This window comes from Typopeltis vanoorti, chromosome 19, assembly GCF_054136105.1.
Source record: "Typopeltis vanoorti isolate ZY-2024b chromosome 19, IOZ_Tvanoo_1.0, whole genome shotgun sequence".
NCBI classification, from domain to species: domain Eukaryota; kingdom Metazoa; phylum Arthropoda; class Arachnida; order Uropygi; family Thelyphonidae; genus Typopeltis; species Typopeltis vanoorti.
Window position 1 is genome coordinate 34,657,318 of NC_143567.1, and position 18,440 is coordinate 34,675,757.

At 36.8% G+C, this 18,440-nt stretch overlaps 1 protein-coding gene across 1 annotated transcript in view; it reads left to right on the forward strand.

Moving 5' to 3' along the window:
• Nucleotides 1-18,440, forward strand: part of Lrrk (Leucine-rich repeat kinase) — a 790,764-nt gene that overhangs the window by 409,220 nt on the left and 363,104 nt on the right. Inside the window, exon 15 of the mRNA XM_090409582.1 lies at nt 65-232. Within this exon, the coding sequence (XP_090265708.1) occupies nt 65-232 (168 nt within the window). The remainder of the gene's footprint in view (nt 1-64; nt 233-18,440) is intronic.

Consider the following 18,440-nt stretch of genomic DNA (forward strand, 5'->3'; position numbering starts at 1 on the left):
TGCAAAAATTTTAATATCTGTTTTGTTTGTTTCTAATTGTTAATTGTAATAATTTTCCTTTCAGCATTGGGCCAAACGAATGGGAAACAAGAACATCAACTTGAAAACTGCAAAAGGCATCACCATTTCTACTGTGGGAGTGGATGTCGGAGATTGGACTTATGAAAAAAAGATTCGAGGGCAGTCTAGTCATGGACCTGTCACATTTAGAACGTGGGATTTTGGTGGACAGGTCAGTTTAAATAAATATTATACAAAATATCCAATTTAAATCGTTTTTCAAATAAATAATAATTTGGTATTGGACTCTATAATAAAACATGCTATTGATGAGTGATTTATAACTTTGAGTTTTCCTGGAGTGAAAATTAAGAATATAAAGGAAGCATTTCAAAAACAGAAAAGAAAAGTAAACGAGATTGTAATTGTAGTAGGTACTAATGACTTAACTAGCGATAAGTTCAGTATGAGAGAGGACATGAATGGGGCTGTTGAAAGAGGCAGGAGTGAAAAAGTGAAATTCGTCAGTATTTTACCTCGATATAATAAAAATGAATTAACAAAAGGGCTATTATAGCAAATGATTCAATGCCAGGCTGTGTAGAAGGAATGGATGTGAGTTTCTGGATGTGTGGAGTGAGTTTCTGGATGTGTGGAGTGAGTTTGAGGGAAGATTGGATTTGTATGAGAGGGACAGCCTTCACCCGAATGCATTTGTGTCATGAGTCTAGAAAAAACTAATAACTGGTATGAGACCTAACACAGAGAGTCAGGGAAACTAAATTATAAAGGGAAGAATGGTGAAAATGTGAGTTTAAGAGTGATAATGTTATATAACTGTGTTAATGAAGGGCATGGGCTTTGTCAGGAAATGTTGATGAGGAGAGAATGATTTCAACTTTTTGTTCGTCCAGTTCGGACCCATCAAATATGTGCAAAAATGTCTATATCTATAAGGCACTAGAGAAGAATAGAGATCTGCAGGTTGTCCAACGTGTCATGGAGGCAGCAGACAAGAGTATACAAAAGAACATGCAGGTAGATTATTGTCCGTACAAAAATGCTAAAAGTATCAGAATCAAAGGGATAGAATTTGTTGCCTTAGTCAGTATGTTGGGACCTCAGATTGTAAGCATTAGTGAGACCTGGCTATCAGAATCAGACATACTAATTGGTATCAAGTGTAGAGGGTACTATTTTTAGAAAGGATAGAGAGAGGAGGGGCATGCTGCTAATGATATCAAATGACTTGAATCCAGTTTGAGTTGAGACCTATGATTGTCGTACTACTAACAGTATTTCATGTGGCAGTGAGTTTGAAGTCATCTGGTATGAGGTGGAATCTAACAAGATCTATTACATAGTGGGGTGTTGTTACAGACCTGGCAGATCAATTGCTAGTGATGAAGAAATGCATCACCAAATAGAAAAGATGAGCACGAAAAGAGTAATCATCATGGGAGACTTTAATTATTCAAATATTGATTGGGTAGCAGTAGAATCTCATGAGAAGAATGAAAATGCATTTATTGAGCTGTTGTGGGACAACTTCCTGAAATAGCATATGACAGAAGGAACTCGAGGTCAAAGAGTGTTAAATTTGATTATAGTGTCAGAGGGCATTTCAGTTAAAGATTGACTATTCTGCCTCCGGTTGGTGACATTGATCATACAGTACTCACTTGGGAAGTGACTAAGTTTATGAATGTTCCATTCAGAAAAGGTTACATGCTGAACTACAAAGCAGGAAATTATGATCAACTGAGGAGTATACCGAGTTTAGAGGAATGGGATCAGTTGCTGGATGGTAAGATTATCAACAGTGCATGGGAAGAATATCGACAGTGCATAGGAAGCATTTAAACAATACTTAGATGATGCATATCAGAATGTATCCCTAGAGTACAAAGAATAAATAAGGTAGGAGTGAAATGGATGTGTAATCTTATTAATAATAATAATTATTATTATTATGTGACACCTCCAGGGAGTTCAAAGACTCATCGAGGGAGAGTGTGCCAACAGCATCGAATGATTGCTTCCCGTCCAACTACTAACCACACCAGTGGCGCACTCAGCATTTAATCTTGGAGGGGGCCTGAGCACTCAAGATTTAATCTTGGGTTGAGTAGACGATTTTCGAATACACACTACGCATTGCATACGACCTATGACTCAGTATCTGCAGTGATCGCCAATACATGACAAATAGTATAGACATAGAAGACACAACATAAATTACAAAAATCAATTTTAATTAGGAAAAGATATTTGGAAATTTTTCTAGTGTTTATTTCCTTTTTCCTTTTTTGGGGGGAGGGACAGGGCCCCTTTCCCCCCCTCCCTGGGTGCGCCACTGCACTTACTCAAACTTGCTTAACTTTTTGCGTGAGCCATTAGTAGCAGAGGCTCTACCAATCGACCAACCTTTGCTGGTGATGTGGATTATGAAAATTATAAGCAGCAAGCTAGAATAGTCACTACTTTAGAGAAAGATGTTGGAAGTTTATTTTGCACTTGGTTAGACTATAATAAATTTAGTTTAATCTTTTATCCAAGTGTAAGCAAACAAAGTTTGCGCCTGAAAATATCTTCAGGACTGAGGTAAGGTGGTGCAACACCAGGCAACTTTGAGCAAAGGTGGACCAAGCTCTCATCACTCCTTGTCTCAGTATCTCCCATAATGCAAAACACATCTCCTTTGGGACATGTATACTGCTATGCATTAAGGAAAGGGCCACTACCCAGACTGGTTTCGGCCTTTATTGAGGTCTCGTCAGTGGGAGGCAGACCCAAACATGGAAATACTAAGGCAGAAGCAATAAGAGAGGTCATATTTACCTATATGAGTTGCCAACAGGTGTACCACCTTATTATTGAATTACTCTGGATTTAGAGAAAGATGTTGGAAGTTTATTTTTCCTATTGCTTCTGCCTTAGTATCTCCATGTTTGGGGCTGCCTCCCACTGACGAAACCTCAATAAAGGTCGAAACTGGTCTGGGTAGTGGTCCTTCCCTTAATGCATATCAGTATACGTGTTCGCAAGGAGATGTGCTTTGCATTATGGGAAATACTGAGACAAGAAGTGATGAGAGCTTGGTCCAACTTACCTCAGTCCTGAAGATATTTTCAGGCGCAAACTTTGTTGCTTACACGTGTATAAAGGATTAAACTAAATTTATTTTAGAGAAAGATGTTGGAAGTTTTTTTCTCTTGGTTAGACTATAATAAATTTAATGAATAACTAACTCTTATTTAGAAGTATTGGTCAAGTGTTAATAAACTATTTAATCACCAACTAGTTTCATCAGATATTGCTGTCAGCTTCTTCAGCATACAGTAAGGTAGACAAAGTAAATTACAAGCTAAACATGACAATTCTAATTCAATAACAAAATAGTACTGAGCGTGAAACAATACACATGTTGCGGATACATGATTTACTTGTTGAGAAACATTTTGTAGTTGGCACTGAAATTCATTTCATGTGTGTTTAGTGATCTGATTAAGGTCTTCCATATATCAGGTAGGATTAAACCTTGGTTTCTGTTTAGGTTTTTTGTGGAACGAGCGACTGTAGCTGCTTCTTTGAAGATTCTGGAATGGTAGTTTTCTTCTATATAAGACATATAACTTTTATTCCAGTCAGTAACATGGTTGGTTGTAGAGAAGCGGGAAGAAAGGCCAGATATATCTTGTGTGTTGATTCTTACATAACTGATGTGTTCCCTTTGTCTCATTTCGAAGCTTTTAGACGTCTGACCAATGTAACTAAGACCACAGGAACAAGAGATGTTGTAAACTTCTGCATACTTGTAGAAAGGATTGAAGTCTTTCGGTGAGCTTAGAGATTTCTGAATAGTTTCAACTGGCTTGAAGGTCACTCTAATATTGTATGGTTTTAGGAGGAGAGCCAGTTTTTTGGAAATGGTACCAACATATGGAATAGTTATAGTGGTAATATATTGGGTGACATCACGTTGTCTTTGTAGTATGTCAGAGAAGAGAATCTTGTTGACGAGTCTTCTAGGGTAGCCATTTAAGAGTAGGTTGTCAGATATTGTAGTCAATTCTTCTTGTAGATCATTTTGGTCCGTAGTAAACTGTATAACTCTTTTCTTTAGCATATGAATAATGCTGAGTTTTTGGGAGATGTGGTGTATGTGAGCTGAAGTGTAGATAACGTCCAGTATTTGTAGGTTTTCTATAAACTGATTAGTTGACACTGTTATTTTCTGGTTTCTTTATTATGATGTCCAGGAATGGTAGTTGTCCTTTTCAAGATCTAGTGTGAATTTGATAGTATGGTGGAACGAATTGATTTTGTTTAGGTAATCCAGTAGCTTTTCCTTTTTGTTTAGGTAATCCAATAGCTCTTCCTTTTCGTGGTTCCATATGATAAAGATGTCATCTACATATTTAAACCATGCTGTAGGGATTTTAGTTTCAATAAATTTAGCTTAATACTTTATCCAAGTGTAACTTGGATAAAGGATTAAGGTGCAAGTGACAGAGAAGTCTTATTTACCTATATGAGTTGCTAAAAGGTGTCTCACCTTATTATTAAATTACTCTGGATTTAGAGAAAGATGTTGGAAGTTTTTTCCCACTTGGTTAGACTATAATAAATTTAGTTTAATCCTTTATCCAAGTGTAAGCAAACAAAGTTCGCGACTGAAGTATCTTCAGGACTGAGGCAACTCGTAAAGGTGGACTAAGCTGTCATCACTTGTCTTAGTATCTCCCATAATGCAAAGCACTTCTCCTTGCAGACATTTATAATTCTATGCATTATAGGAGGGCCACTATCCAGGCCGGTATCGACCTTTATTCAGGTCTCATCATTGGGAACCAGACCCAGAGGTGGTGATACTAAGGTGGAATGGAGAAGTCATATTTACCTTCCACCTTAGTATCACCACCTCTGGTGATCGGCCCTTCCCTTAATGCATAGCATTATGCATGTCTGCAAAGAGATGTGCTTTTCATTATGGGAGATACTAAGACAAGTGATGAGAGCTTAGTCCACCTCTACCACGAGTTGCTTCAGTCGTGAAGATACTTCAGGCGCAAACTTTGTTTGCTTACCCTTGGATAAAGGATTAAACTAAATTTATTATAGTCTAACCAAGTGGAGAAAAACTTCCAACATCTTTCTCTAAATCCAGAGTAATTTAATAATAAGGTGAGGCACCTTTTGTGAACTTGTATAAGTAAATATGATTTCTCCATTACTTCCACCTTAGTATCACCACCTCTGGGTCTGACTCCCACTGATGAGACCTCAGTGAAGGTCGAAACCGGTCTGGGTAGTGGCCCTTCCCTAGCATTATAGATGTCCGCAAGGAAATGTGCTGTGCATTATTGGAGATACTAAGACAAGTGATGAGATCTTACTCCACCTTTACCACGAGTTGCCTCAGTCCTGAAGATACTTCAGGCACAAACTATACTTTCTTTGCTTACACTTGGATAAAGGATTAAACTAAATTTATAATAGTCACAACATATGGAAAACAGTATGAAAAGAAACTGGCTCTGCATGCTGAAGACAACCCATGAGAATTCTATCGATATGCTGCAAGTAAAAGAAAGAATAACTCTTCTAAATGCAGATGGCATGAGCGTTACAGATACAGAAGAGTTGTTCAACTAATGAGTGCCCAGTTTGTTTTAAGCTATCAACCTGGTGTATGTGACATTGAGCTCACTGCTTCTTCTTCACTGGATGAAGAAATTCAGCTGTATGAGGTATTAGAGCTGTTGCACAAACGGAATAAGAATTCAGCAATAGGCATTGATTGGATATCAGCACGTTGCTAAAAGAGTGTTCAGCTGAACTGGCTATTCCTTTGACAAGGCTGTTTAATATGAGTCTCAGAACAGGGAAGATTCTGCAGGAATGGAAAGATTGTATGGTAATTCCATTGCATAAGGGTGATGCCAAGACCGATGTATCCAACTATCGACCAATTAGTATCTCACGAGTGGTGATGAAGATTTTGGAAAAATTGGTTAGGGTTTGCATTCAGAAATGAGTTGACAGTGAATCTCTACTTTGCAATGAGCAACATGGGTTTACTAAGAGAAGGTCATGTTTTAGCTGCTTGCTCACATTCTATAACAATGTTACCATGGAACTTCTCTGGTTTGTGTATATTTCACTCCGTTTTCCAAGAATTTTATTTTGTTTACTGAGACTCAGTATACATAACATCCGATCATTATCGGAATTATTCACACTTTCAGGAATCCTAAATTCATTAGTTTTTTTTTTTTTTTTAATTTTATTTTTAGTATCAGCGGTTCTTCTGCCTTATCAATCTCACATATGCTGGTATTTTGTTGTAGCTCAACAACGTCTTATAATACACAGAATATTCATTTTTATTCAGGAATAGATATTTTTTACTGTCTGTTGTTTCTGAAGACTAGAATAAAAATGTCTCTATATACCGTTAAAAAACTTTGCAACCTCAACAGATGCTATACTGCACAAGCAAAAAAAAAAAAAACGATTAGCAGTTTTCTCCTAACTTCCACTTTCAAATTTTCAGATTTGAAAACATGCGTAACAACTATTTGTAATACAGCCATCGATTGCACAAAGCGCTCAACTCATCATGACAAGTAACAACGTTCAATTGGATTGGTTGATACAATAACCAATCACAGACACCAGGTGCTGGGTGAGCTGGCAATGTTAGCTCACCCGGATCCGCTGTGCCCTCTTTACATCTTTTCGAAGGGCTCAAAGGTGTATGCATTTCGAAAGCACACCCAGGCTATTAACACGAATGTGATGCAATGTTTTTGCGGTGAAAAATGCCCTCTTTATAAAGCACTAATGCTTTATTACCCTCCTGAAGAGGACAGTGAAGCATTAGTATATTGTGTTCAATTTTAAGTCTGCAAACAGACTTAAAGGCTTAAATTCCCTTTAAAGACTCATGTCTTTAACGGGAATACGTGCAAAAATATAACATCGGTGATACCAATGTTTCGTGGATGAGCACTGCACTCCTAGCACACCTGAAATATTCGCCCCTGATATATTTATATATATATATATATATATCGACAGTGCATGGGAGGCATTTAAACAATACTTAAATGATGCAATATCAGAATGTGTCCCAAGAGTTCGAAGAATAAATACAGTAGGAGTCAAATGGATGTGTAATCTTATTATGCAAGAGATTCGTAAGAAAAGGATTATGTTGAAGGAATACCGTTTGCATAAGGATGACGTCTGTTTCGAACATTATAAACAACATGCTAGAATAGTCACAACTGTTGTATGGAAAGCAAAGTCTGAGCATGAAAAGAAACTGGCTCTGCGAGCTAAAGACAACCCACAAGAATTCTATCAATATGATGCAAGTAAAAGAAAGAATAAATATGAAAGAATAAATCTTCTAAATCCAGATGGCAGGAGGGTTACAGATGCAGAAGAGGCTGTTCAGTTAATGAGTGCCCATTTGTTAAAAGTTATCAACCTGGTGAACACACATTGAGCTCACTGTTACCTCTTCACTAGATGAAGACATGCAGGTGTGTGAGGCTGAGGTATTAAAGCTGTTGCACAAATTGAATGATCATTCAGCAATAGGGACTGATGGAATATCAACATGTGTGCTAAAAGAGCGTTCAGCTGGCCATTCCTTTGACAGGATGTTTAATTTGAATCTCAGAACAGGGAAGATTCTGCAGGAATGAATGGTAATTTCATTGCACAAGGGTGGTGCAAATACCGATGTATCCAACTATCGACCAATTAGTATCTCAGGAGTGGTGATGAAGATTTTGGAAAAATTGGTTAGGGTCTGCATTCAAGAATGGGTTGACAGTGAATCTCTACTTTGCAATGAAAACATGGGTTTACTAAGAGAAGGTCATGTTTTAGCAACTTGCTCACATTCTATAACAATTATCATTGAACTAGACAAGGGGAATGGATACAACATGATACTTTTGGATTTTGTGAATGCTTTTGACAAAATATAGCATGGTAGACTGTTGCATAAATTGGAGACCATGGGTTTGGATTATAGAATATTAGCGTGGATAAGAGGATGGCTGACTGACATATCAAAAGGTGGCATATGGAGAGATGTGAGTCTGCAAGATTTAAGACATGATGCCATGGTCTCCATATTGAATAATCATTTTAAGAACAAAAGTTGGGAGACCATGGTTGAACCTCATTATAGAACCAATACTAGCATTAGAAAGCCAGATGTTATAATGAGAAAAGATGGCGACGTTTGAGTAAATGATGCTCAGGTAGTGGGTACTGGGTGCTCACTTACCTATTGCCATAAAAACAAGGTCCAGTACTATGAGCAGAATTCAGACCTTGTAAGGTAGATAAGAAAGGAGCTTGGGGCAGCTCCCCACTTTACCAGCACCACCATCTCTCTATATGGAGTGCCACTAATTACAAGGATTTATATCCATTTGGCTTATCCAAGAAAGACTTTCAAGTGAGGGGCTCTGCAAGGCACTCTACTGGCATGGCGTTACCACCAACATATGACTAATATGATAACACGAACTGGCATCGGGTATTACTCTTGAAAAAATTCTTTTGCACTGGCTTCAGCCTTCTTTAGAGTCTTTTTTAGGACTAATGCAAGAGTAGTACTGCTCACTCAGTATGAAGTTAAATAAATAAATAACCAGTGGTGCACCACAAGGATCAGTGCTTGCTCCACTGCTATTCAATCTGTACATTAATGATATTGGGAAGGATTTGACAAGCAACATACAGCTATTTGCTGTTGATGCAAAGATAGGTAGGGTAATCAGGAATGTTGCTGATATGCAGTACTTGTATAATGATTTGAATAGGCTTGAATTGTGGGCATAGGAAAATGGATATCAGTTCAATGTCAGTAAATGTAAAGCCATGCGCTTTGGCGTGATTATATATCCAATGTCATATTATATTGGTAGGATTATGCTTAAGAAAGTGATAAGGCTAGGGATCTTGGAGTGTTAGTAGATAGGAAGTTGAAGTTCTGGGGCCGTGTAGCAAAGATTGCTAATACAACTCAAAAGATAATTGCAATGCTGAAACGAACATTCACATGTAAAGATATGGATTTCATTTTGCCTCTTTACAAGGCATTGATAAGACCTCACTTGGACTATTGTGCACAAATTTGGTTTCCATTGTGATTCTGATATATTAGAGAGAGTGCAAAGGAAAGTGTTAAAAACGATATCAGTATTATGGAATACTGATTATGATTGAGAATTTTTAGACTGCAGACACTAGGGAACAAGAGAAAGAAGGGGGTGATATGATCAAGACACAAACTTCTCAAAGGGTCATACAGGATTTCAGTTGATGGAATTTTTCAATTTATTGAGGGTGGGGAAAAGATAATAGGTCATCCTTGGAAGCTGAGAACGAATGCTGCTAAAAAGGGAGTGAGGGCTAGGTTTTTCTCTCATAGGGTGGTGCATGATTGGAACGGATTGCCATTGGATGTTTTGAGTGCAAGCAGTGTGAATGAATTCAAGAATAAGGTGCATGTAGTATGTGGATTCAAGGAATGAATTCAAGAATATGATGGCTGGTGCATGTAGTATGTGGCCTCCCTCGATGAGTCCCTGACTCTCTGGAGGTCTCTCTTAATAATGTAGTTCTATCATATCCTGTACACCCCTTGAGGGTACATGTCAGGAATTTGATGATGATAAAATAAAAAAAGTCTGTGATTAAAAGGAAATTGTAAGTTATTTCAAAGTTATTTTGCATTTCCAAGAAACAAAGACACATTAAAGCAAAAGTATTATAGATTGTGCAATTTAGAATAACTGTGTGTATGAGCAAGTATATGATTGTATTGCTGATGCCAAGTTTAAACATCAACTTTAAGCAAAGCTATACTCATTATTGATATCATTAACTTCCCAACATTTCATCACTGAAATGGATGAAATACTCTTGAACCCCCCCTTAGTATTTTTTGTGGATCAAAACATGATTAGCATTCTGCCTTTTATCATGTAATTCTTAATGATGATTGTAGAGCAGAATATTTGTAATGGATCAAACTCTGTGTCACGTGACTTAAAGTATACTTGGTTTACTTGGAATTTCTTTCATTGCCCTTTGATATTTGAACTTTTGGTGATATAATTTATTTATATCCGTTCCCAAAGATAAAAATAAAATTCAGATGTGTGAAAATCTCTTCTGAAATGTGACAAGAGATTACCGTAGCAGTGAATTTAGTAATAGTAAATTTGGGATTTTTTTTGCTTCATATCAGTGCAGTGGAACAAGACAATTTATGTTCTTTCATTTTAATGACAATATTGAGGAAATTATTTTCACACTGTTTTCAAATGCTTGTATTGAAAATTATTATGTTATATATTTATAAATAACAAATGTTTTCAAATAGGATGTATTGAAATAAATATAAACTTTTATTTTCTTTCCTTGCAAAATATCATTATATGGATCATTATACTTCAGTTTTAGAAACAAGTTTTACTGTTTTTATGAACAGCAAATGATGTTAAATTGCATTACTTGCTTTCCAGTTGAGACTTTTTTAATATAAAAAATTTATATCCTGTGATATTTCAGTAGGAACTGAGTTGCCTTCACTTTTTGCTTAAAATTGCAACACGTGATTTGTAGGAGACATATTTCTATAATATCAAGTGCTTAACCATTATAGATTGGATATGGTGAAAATATATGAAACATCTCATACAGACTGATTCAAAATTCATTCTCATTTTAAAGATTTCCAATTGCATTCTCACCTTTCTCTCCCGCTCTGCTCGTGAACTGAATTATAAATAACTATTCTGGTTATGAAACCTTGGAAAAAATGGAGTAGCATTCTTCTTCTTCTGCAGCTTCTCCCACTTAAGTGGGGTCACTGTTGATAATGAGTCTCCTCCACACCTTCCTGTCTTGGGCTGTCACCACATCCAAGTTCTTCATCCTCAAGTCCTCTTCTACCAGTTCCCTCCATCTCTTCTTTGGCCGCCCACGCTTCCGCCTTCCTTGCACATCCATCTGCATGACCCTTCTTCCCACATATTCGTCCTTCCTCCTCATCACATGACCAAACCATCTCAACCTTGCCTCCTGTATTTTCGCGCCTAATTTCGTAACTTTCACTGTTCCCCTGACATAGTCATTTCTCAGACGATTCTTTCTCGTCACACCGCACATCCGCCTAACCATTCTCTCATCTCTGCTACTTCCATCCTGCTGATGTTATTTTTCCTCAGGGCCACAGTTTCTATAGCATATGTCATAGCTGGCCTCACTACTGTCCTATAGATTTTGCCTTTCAGATTGATCTGCACCCTCTTATCGCATAACACTCCAGCCATCTCCTTCCAGTTCCTCCAACTCGCTTGTATCCTGCATCCCACTTCCTTCTCAGCTCCTCCATCTTCTTCCACTGTTGAACCTAAGTATCTAAAGTCTCTCACCTTCCTGATGATATTTCCTTCCAGCTCCAGATCTGTCTCCTGTCTGCCATCCACTGTGCAACACATATACTCTGTCTTACTTCTGCTCAGTCTCATACCTCTCTCTTCCAGTACTTTTCTCCATCTTTCCAGTTTAGTTCTCGCTTCTTCTCTTGAATCTGCACACAGCAAGATGTCATCTGCATACAACATTGTCCAAGGCGCATCTTCTCTCACCTCCTCTGTTACCACCTCCATCACAATATTAAACAGAAACGGACTTAATGCTGACCCTTGATGCAAGCCAACTGTTACTTGAAAACTTTCTATCTGTTCCAGATAGGTCGAACACTTGTCTTCACATTTCTGTACATTTCCTGCAACAACCTGACATATTTCTCCAGCACCTTCTTCTCCCTCAGATGGTGCTGGACGATAGAGTGCCAAGGCAAGAAGTGCCTTGGCACTCTATCATATGCTTTCTCCAGATCAATAAATGCCAGATGTGGCCCCCTTTGTTTCTCTCGATACTTTTCCATCATCTGCCATAACCCAAAGATAACATCTGTTGTTGATCTACCAGGCATGAAGCCAAATTGTTCCTTTGCAATCTCCACCTCCTTCCTCAATCTACCATCAAGAACCCTTTCTAGGATTTTCATTGTGTGGGACATCAACTTTATTCCTCTGTAATTTTTACAGTCTTGTGCATCGCCTTTACCCTTGTAGATAGGGACAAGAGTACTCTCCCTCCATTCCTCGGGTATATTTTCCTGTTGGCAAACTTGCATCAACAGGTCCCACAGCAGGTCAATTCCCTCTTCCTCCAGTGCCTTCCATGCCTCCACTGGAATTCTGTCAGGGCCCACTGATTTTCCATTCCTCATCCTCTTCATGGCCTCCGTTACTTCCACTCTACTGATGTTCTGCACCATCCCCCTCAGAAGGCTGCCCATCTCCTCTGTGAGTCCTTGCATTTTCCTCATTCAAAAGTCCCTCAAAGTATATTCATAGAAGAGAATACAGAAAACACATTTTGGGATACAACCCATTTTTTGATAGAATAATTCTAATCAGAATAAAGCCATATCCAATGAATGTTACACTCATACAGGTGTATGCACCCACTACAGATTCAAGTGAAGATGAGGTCGAAGAATTTTACAGCAGCATGCAACAAATAGAACAGAGTATTGATAAAACAGATTTCCTCCTGATATTATGATTGGAATGCAAAAGTGAGAGAAAAATGAGAACAAAGAACTTCTTGTGTACGCATACAATTTGAATCTTAAGCGACTCCGTAGCGCAATTAGAAGAACGGCGGTACGTTGCACTCTTCAGTTGGAAAAGGCCTAAGTTCGAGTCTCATTATGACGGGAGGAATCTTTATATGGACTTTTTCAATCGAAGGTGAGTTATCCGATCTCATACGGAGGTAGCAGGGTTTTTTCTCCCTGAAACTCGGGTTTTTCATCCCGCATACAGACAGATCAGCCCTTTAGAACACACACAATTTACAGACAAAAAAATACTAGCTGTAGTGGGTGGTAGATGGTGCTGATGTAGATGATTGGTAGTAGAGGTTCGGTGTAGTGATGGAGACGAAGAGTTGTACAATAGGTGTCTTCCCGCGATGAGTCTTCAGACTCCTTGGAGGTGTCACGAATAATCATAATAATAAAAGCATCACTGGAAAATTTGGTTTAGGATTGAGGAATGAAGCAGGAGTTTTGTTGAGAACAGTTGGTTTATTGCAAACACTTGCTTTCAAGAACATAAAAGAAGATTTTAAACATGGAGTTCACCAAATGGAAAATATAGAAATCAGATAGATTATATTATTGCCAGCAGAAGGTGGAGAAGCACTATCAAATCAGTACATGAATTATTGATAGCCGAAATTAAATTTAAATTAAGGGCTAAGAAGAAACAAAAGGACAGTATCAGATTTGATTAAATCTGATACTGTCCTTTTGTGGACAGATCATATAAATGAAGCATTTATTGTAGAAATTCGAAAGAAATTAAAAAGTTTGGAGAAGACAGGAAGATATATGAAACAGAAGAAGCTATTCAAATAGCAGAGGAAAGAAGAAAAATGATACTTCAGAGAAACAAAGAAAGGGTTAGACAACTGAATGCAGATTTCCAGAGACAGGTTAGGAAAGATAAGGAAAAGACATCTAAACAAAAGGTGCAATGAAATTGAAGAAAGCAGTACTACAGGTAGAACAAGAGATCTCTTTAGAAAATTCAATGATGTTACCGAGAAATTTATCTCTAGATTAGGAGTTGTAAAAAGTAATTTGGGAAAATGTCTGATGGAAGAAGAAGCAGTGAAAAAAAGATGGAAAGAGTATGTAGAGGATCTGTACAAGAAAGATGATATTGAAGTCAAATTTGAAAGGAGAGAATTTGTTGAGGAACCCATGATGATAAAAAGTGAAGTGATATCAGCAATAGAACAGCTGCCAAAAGGAAAAGCTCTTGGAGCTGATGGAGTGTCAGTGGAATTATTGAGAGCAGCTGGGTATGAAGTAGTGAATCTTATTATATGAACCCTCCAGGTAGTCCAAAGACTCATTGAGGGAGGGCACCTTCTCCACCACTCAGTCCACCAACTACAACGCATTGCAACTACCATCATCATCTACACGTATGCCATCTACTGCCCACCACCACCACCACTAGTATTTTCACAGACAATCACAAACATCCAGTCCCATGGCAGGATTCAAACCCACAGCCTTTTGGCTGGAGAGCGGATACACTAACCACTTGGCCAACCAGGCCAGCATATATTGACTGAAATTTGTCAACAGGTTTGGAAGAAAACTTACTGGCTTAGAGACTGGAAAATATCAGTATTCATCACAATTCTAAAAAAATCAAATCCCAGAGTTTGTGAGAATTATTGAACCATCATTTTAATTTCACATGCAAGTAAAATGATGCTGAAAGTCATCCAACGAAGGCTGGAGCCATATGTGAATAAAGAAATGCCACAAGAACAGGCATGCTTTAGGAGAGATAGAGGAAATAGAGATCAAATAGCAAACATGAGATGGATTATGGAAAGAGCAAGAGAATTTCAGAAAGAAGTATTCATCTGTTTTATCAACTATAAGAAAACTTTTGATTACAGTGGATTATTTATTTTGATTACAGTGGATCTTGTAAATATTTTGTAAATATTCTGTATTCTGGATTATAACAGACAGTGGATTGTAATGACATCAATGGGAATATCTGAACATCTAATTCTCTTGATAAGAGAGCTGTATGCCAACCATGAAGCTTCAGTAAAAACAGTCTTTGGAGAAACAACAGTGTTCAAGTGGAAAAAGGGGGTGCAGCAGGATTTTATACTATCGTCCTACCTTTTTAATATTTACTTACTTACTTACTGTCCTCTTCCCTCCGGGACAGGTTGAGTTCTTCCATGTTTCCACAACACCCTCCAGGAGTCTCAGTTTCTTGTGTAGCTGGTGAGCTGTCTATATGTTTGTAATCCAGAGTTGACCTTTATTGTTGTTATCCATTTAGTTCTTGGTCTTCCTTTTTTTCTTTTTTCTTTTATTCTTGCATACAGAGCAAGGTTGGGTAGTCTTTCTGATGGCATTTTCTCTCGACATATCCGTACCACTGAAGTTGTCTTCTTTTGATCTTTTCGATTAATGAGTCTGTATATTTTAGGCATTGTCTTACAGTTTCATTTGTTTTCTTTTCTGTTCATTTTGTTTTGTTTATTTTACTGAGACATTTCATCTCGAAAGCTTCCAGTTTTTGTATCTCTATCTTCTTGAGTGTCCAAGTTTCTGAAGCAAATAGCACAGTGGGTATTATAATTGCATTATATAATTTTATTTTTAGAGGTTTGGAGATTTTATTATTTTTCAGATTTTACCTGACTTATTAAATGATGACCATGCAGTCGATATTCTATGTTTAATAGTGGTCATGGTATCTAGGTGTTCTGTTATTACTGTTCCTAAATAGTTGAATTGTTTTACCTTCAATTGTTGATCTATTCAAGGAGAAGTTTAGTTTTTTTTCGTTTTTTCCAATTATCAAGATTTTTGTTTATTCTGTATTTATGGTCATGCTGTATTCTTTAGCCGTATTGTTTAGTTTGGTTATTAGGTTCATCATTTTTTTTTTTTCTTTTGTGTCTGCTATTATTACAGTGTCATCTGCATATTTTTTGTTGTTAAGGTTATAACCATTTAGGTTGACCCCTTTTTCTCCTTCCAAGGCTTGTTAACCATATCCTCTAAGTAGATGTTAAAAAAAGGTATGGGGAGATGGGACATCCTTGGGCTACTCCTTTACTGACGTTTATTTTATCTGTTGTTATACTATTGAATTTTATTATTGCTTCTGTGAGACTATAATATTTTTCTAAGAAGTTTAGAAAACAGTAATAGATATTTTTGTTATGTTCCCAGTATAATTCTGCTAGTCTTTGTATTATGAAGATCTGATCCAATGTGGAGTGATTCTTTCTGAAGCCTGCCTGTTCTGCAAGATTCTTGTAAATATTTTGTAAGCATCGCTGAGTAATGTGATTGGTCTGTGATTTTTACAATTTTTCTTATCACCTTTCTTGTAAATTGGTATGATAATTCCTGTTCTCCAATCTTCTGGTATTTCTCCTGTTTTAATGATTTTGTTGAAAAGTGTGGTAAGGAATTTTAAAGTTGTTTGCTTTCCTTCTTTCCAGAGTTCTGATGGGATTTGGTCTATCCCTGGTTCTTTGTCAGATTTCATTTGCTTTAGAGCATTTTCCACTTCCGATGGAAGGACCATTAAAGTGTCATGTCTTGAGTTAGTGTGGGGCTTTGTTATTAGGTAGGTATTGCTTTCATTCTTAAAGGTTTCTTGGTAGTGTTCCATCCATATTGCCTTTATCGCATTTGGATTTCCTGTTTCCTCACCCTGATGGTTGATCATTGTTAGCGGTAGTGGTGAAAAGTTTTTTGTAATTTCTTTAATTGTGATATGTAATGCTTTTGAGTTATGGTGTTTATATGCCTCATTACATTTTTCTGCTTTTTTGTTTAGCCAGTTTTCTTTAGCCTGTCTGCAGAGTTTATCAATTTCATTTTTGAGTTGTTTGTATTTCTTCTTGTTTTCTTCTGAGGTATGTCTGTTTATTTTTGGTTTTATTTTTCTTAGTTTTATTTTTTCTTCACATTTTTCTAATATTTCAGATGTTATCCATTTATTATTGGGTCTTTTATAAATTCCTGAAGTTTCCATGGCCGAGTTAATTAATATTTCTTTTCCTGTTTTCCAAAGGTTTTTGGTTTCATCTGTTTGAGTCCTATTTATTTCTTCAATTTTCCTAATATAGCCTAATCTTATTTGGTTATTTTTTTAACTTTTCCATGTGGAGTTTATCCATTCTATTTCTTTTATAGTTCACTTTGAATTTTATCTGCATTGTTGCAGAGAGGAGTTCATGGTCTGTATCCAGATTTAGGCTTTTGAGCATTCTTATGTTTTTGATTGAGATTTTCCATTTACTTCTAATTAGGATACAATTTTGTATTTCTCTATCTGGTGAGGTCCAGGTGTATTTAAAACTAGGTCTATGGTAAAACATTGTGTTTGAGATGATAAGGTTGTTTTCTTTGCAGAAATTGAGGATAGTTTCTCCCCTTTCCTTTTAATGTCTATTGTGAATATATTATGAGAATGGCTAGCTTGGACAAAGATCCAGCTGGAATTTATTTCTTGCCATCAGTTAAGATTGATGATAGGAAATAAATAATTTAAGATATGCAGATGATACAACCTTCATAGCAGAAACTAAGGAAGATATGGAGCAGTTGATTCTATTGGTTTAGATAGAAAGTAACAAAGCCAGGCTTAATTTAAACATCAGCAAAACAAAAGTGATAGCTTCTGGCAATTAAATGAATTTATAATAGAGGGTGACAAAATAGAAATTGTTGAAAGTTACGATTTACTTTGGTCCGGAATCAGACATAATGGTAAATATGAAGATGAAATTAAAAGGATAGTCATGGAAGAAAAAGCTGTATTAAACCTGACAAAGGCTGGATTCATACGTGAATAGAGAAATGCCACAAGAACAGACAGGCTTAAAATTATGAAATATGGAGGTTGAGTAAGGCCATGAAAGTTAGAATTGATTGTCAAAGCAATGGTATTTCCACTAGAGATGTATGGATGTGAAAGCTGGATTATTAAGAAGAAAGACAGAGAACTAATTAATTCCTTTGAATTATGGGTGTGGAGGAGACTATCAAGAATCCTATGGACTGCTAGAATGACCAATAAGAAGGTTTTAGAACATGGGTTCCCAACCTTTTTGTTTCCTAGAGCACATTCTAAAATACCAGTAGGGCGACGGGCGGCATCTATTTTTTCAAGCAAATTTTTTGAATTCTTTTGTTAAATGAATATATACAAAGTTTACATTATAATCAAATGTTTTACTACTTAAAAGTTTACATTATATAAAAATTTAAATATATATATATATAAGTTAGTGTGATTTTTGGCGCATTTCATTGGTTAGTGCTTCATAATTAGGAGAATATGATGATATTCCAGTTCTTAAACTGGAATGAACAACTTCGAATGCGTGTCTACTTTACATTGTATCCGTTTAATACTCGTCATGTGTCATTAACTCATGCATCATATAGCATGCCATGAATTGTTGAGTGATTATTTCAAACTGTACGGCACATGGTTGAACAGTGGCAGGCACACACAAATTGGTCGATGGGCACAGGGTTGGGAACCCCTGTTTTAGAGAGTATAAAGACTCTTGGAGGTTATGATCGCTAAACAGAGTTGATGTATTTTGGACATATTATGTGAGCTGATGAATCATTGGAAAAGACACCTATGTTGGGGAAGATTGAGAGAATGAGAAGAAGTGGAAGACCACAAAAAAATTGAATGGACAGTATAAAAGTTTACCGACTTGAACTTACAATTGCT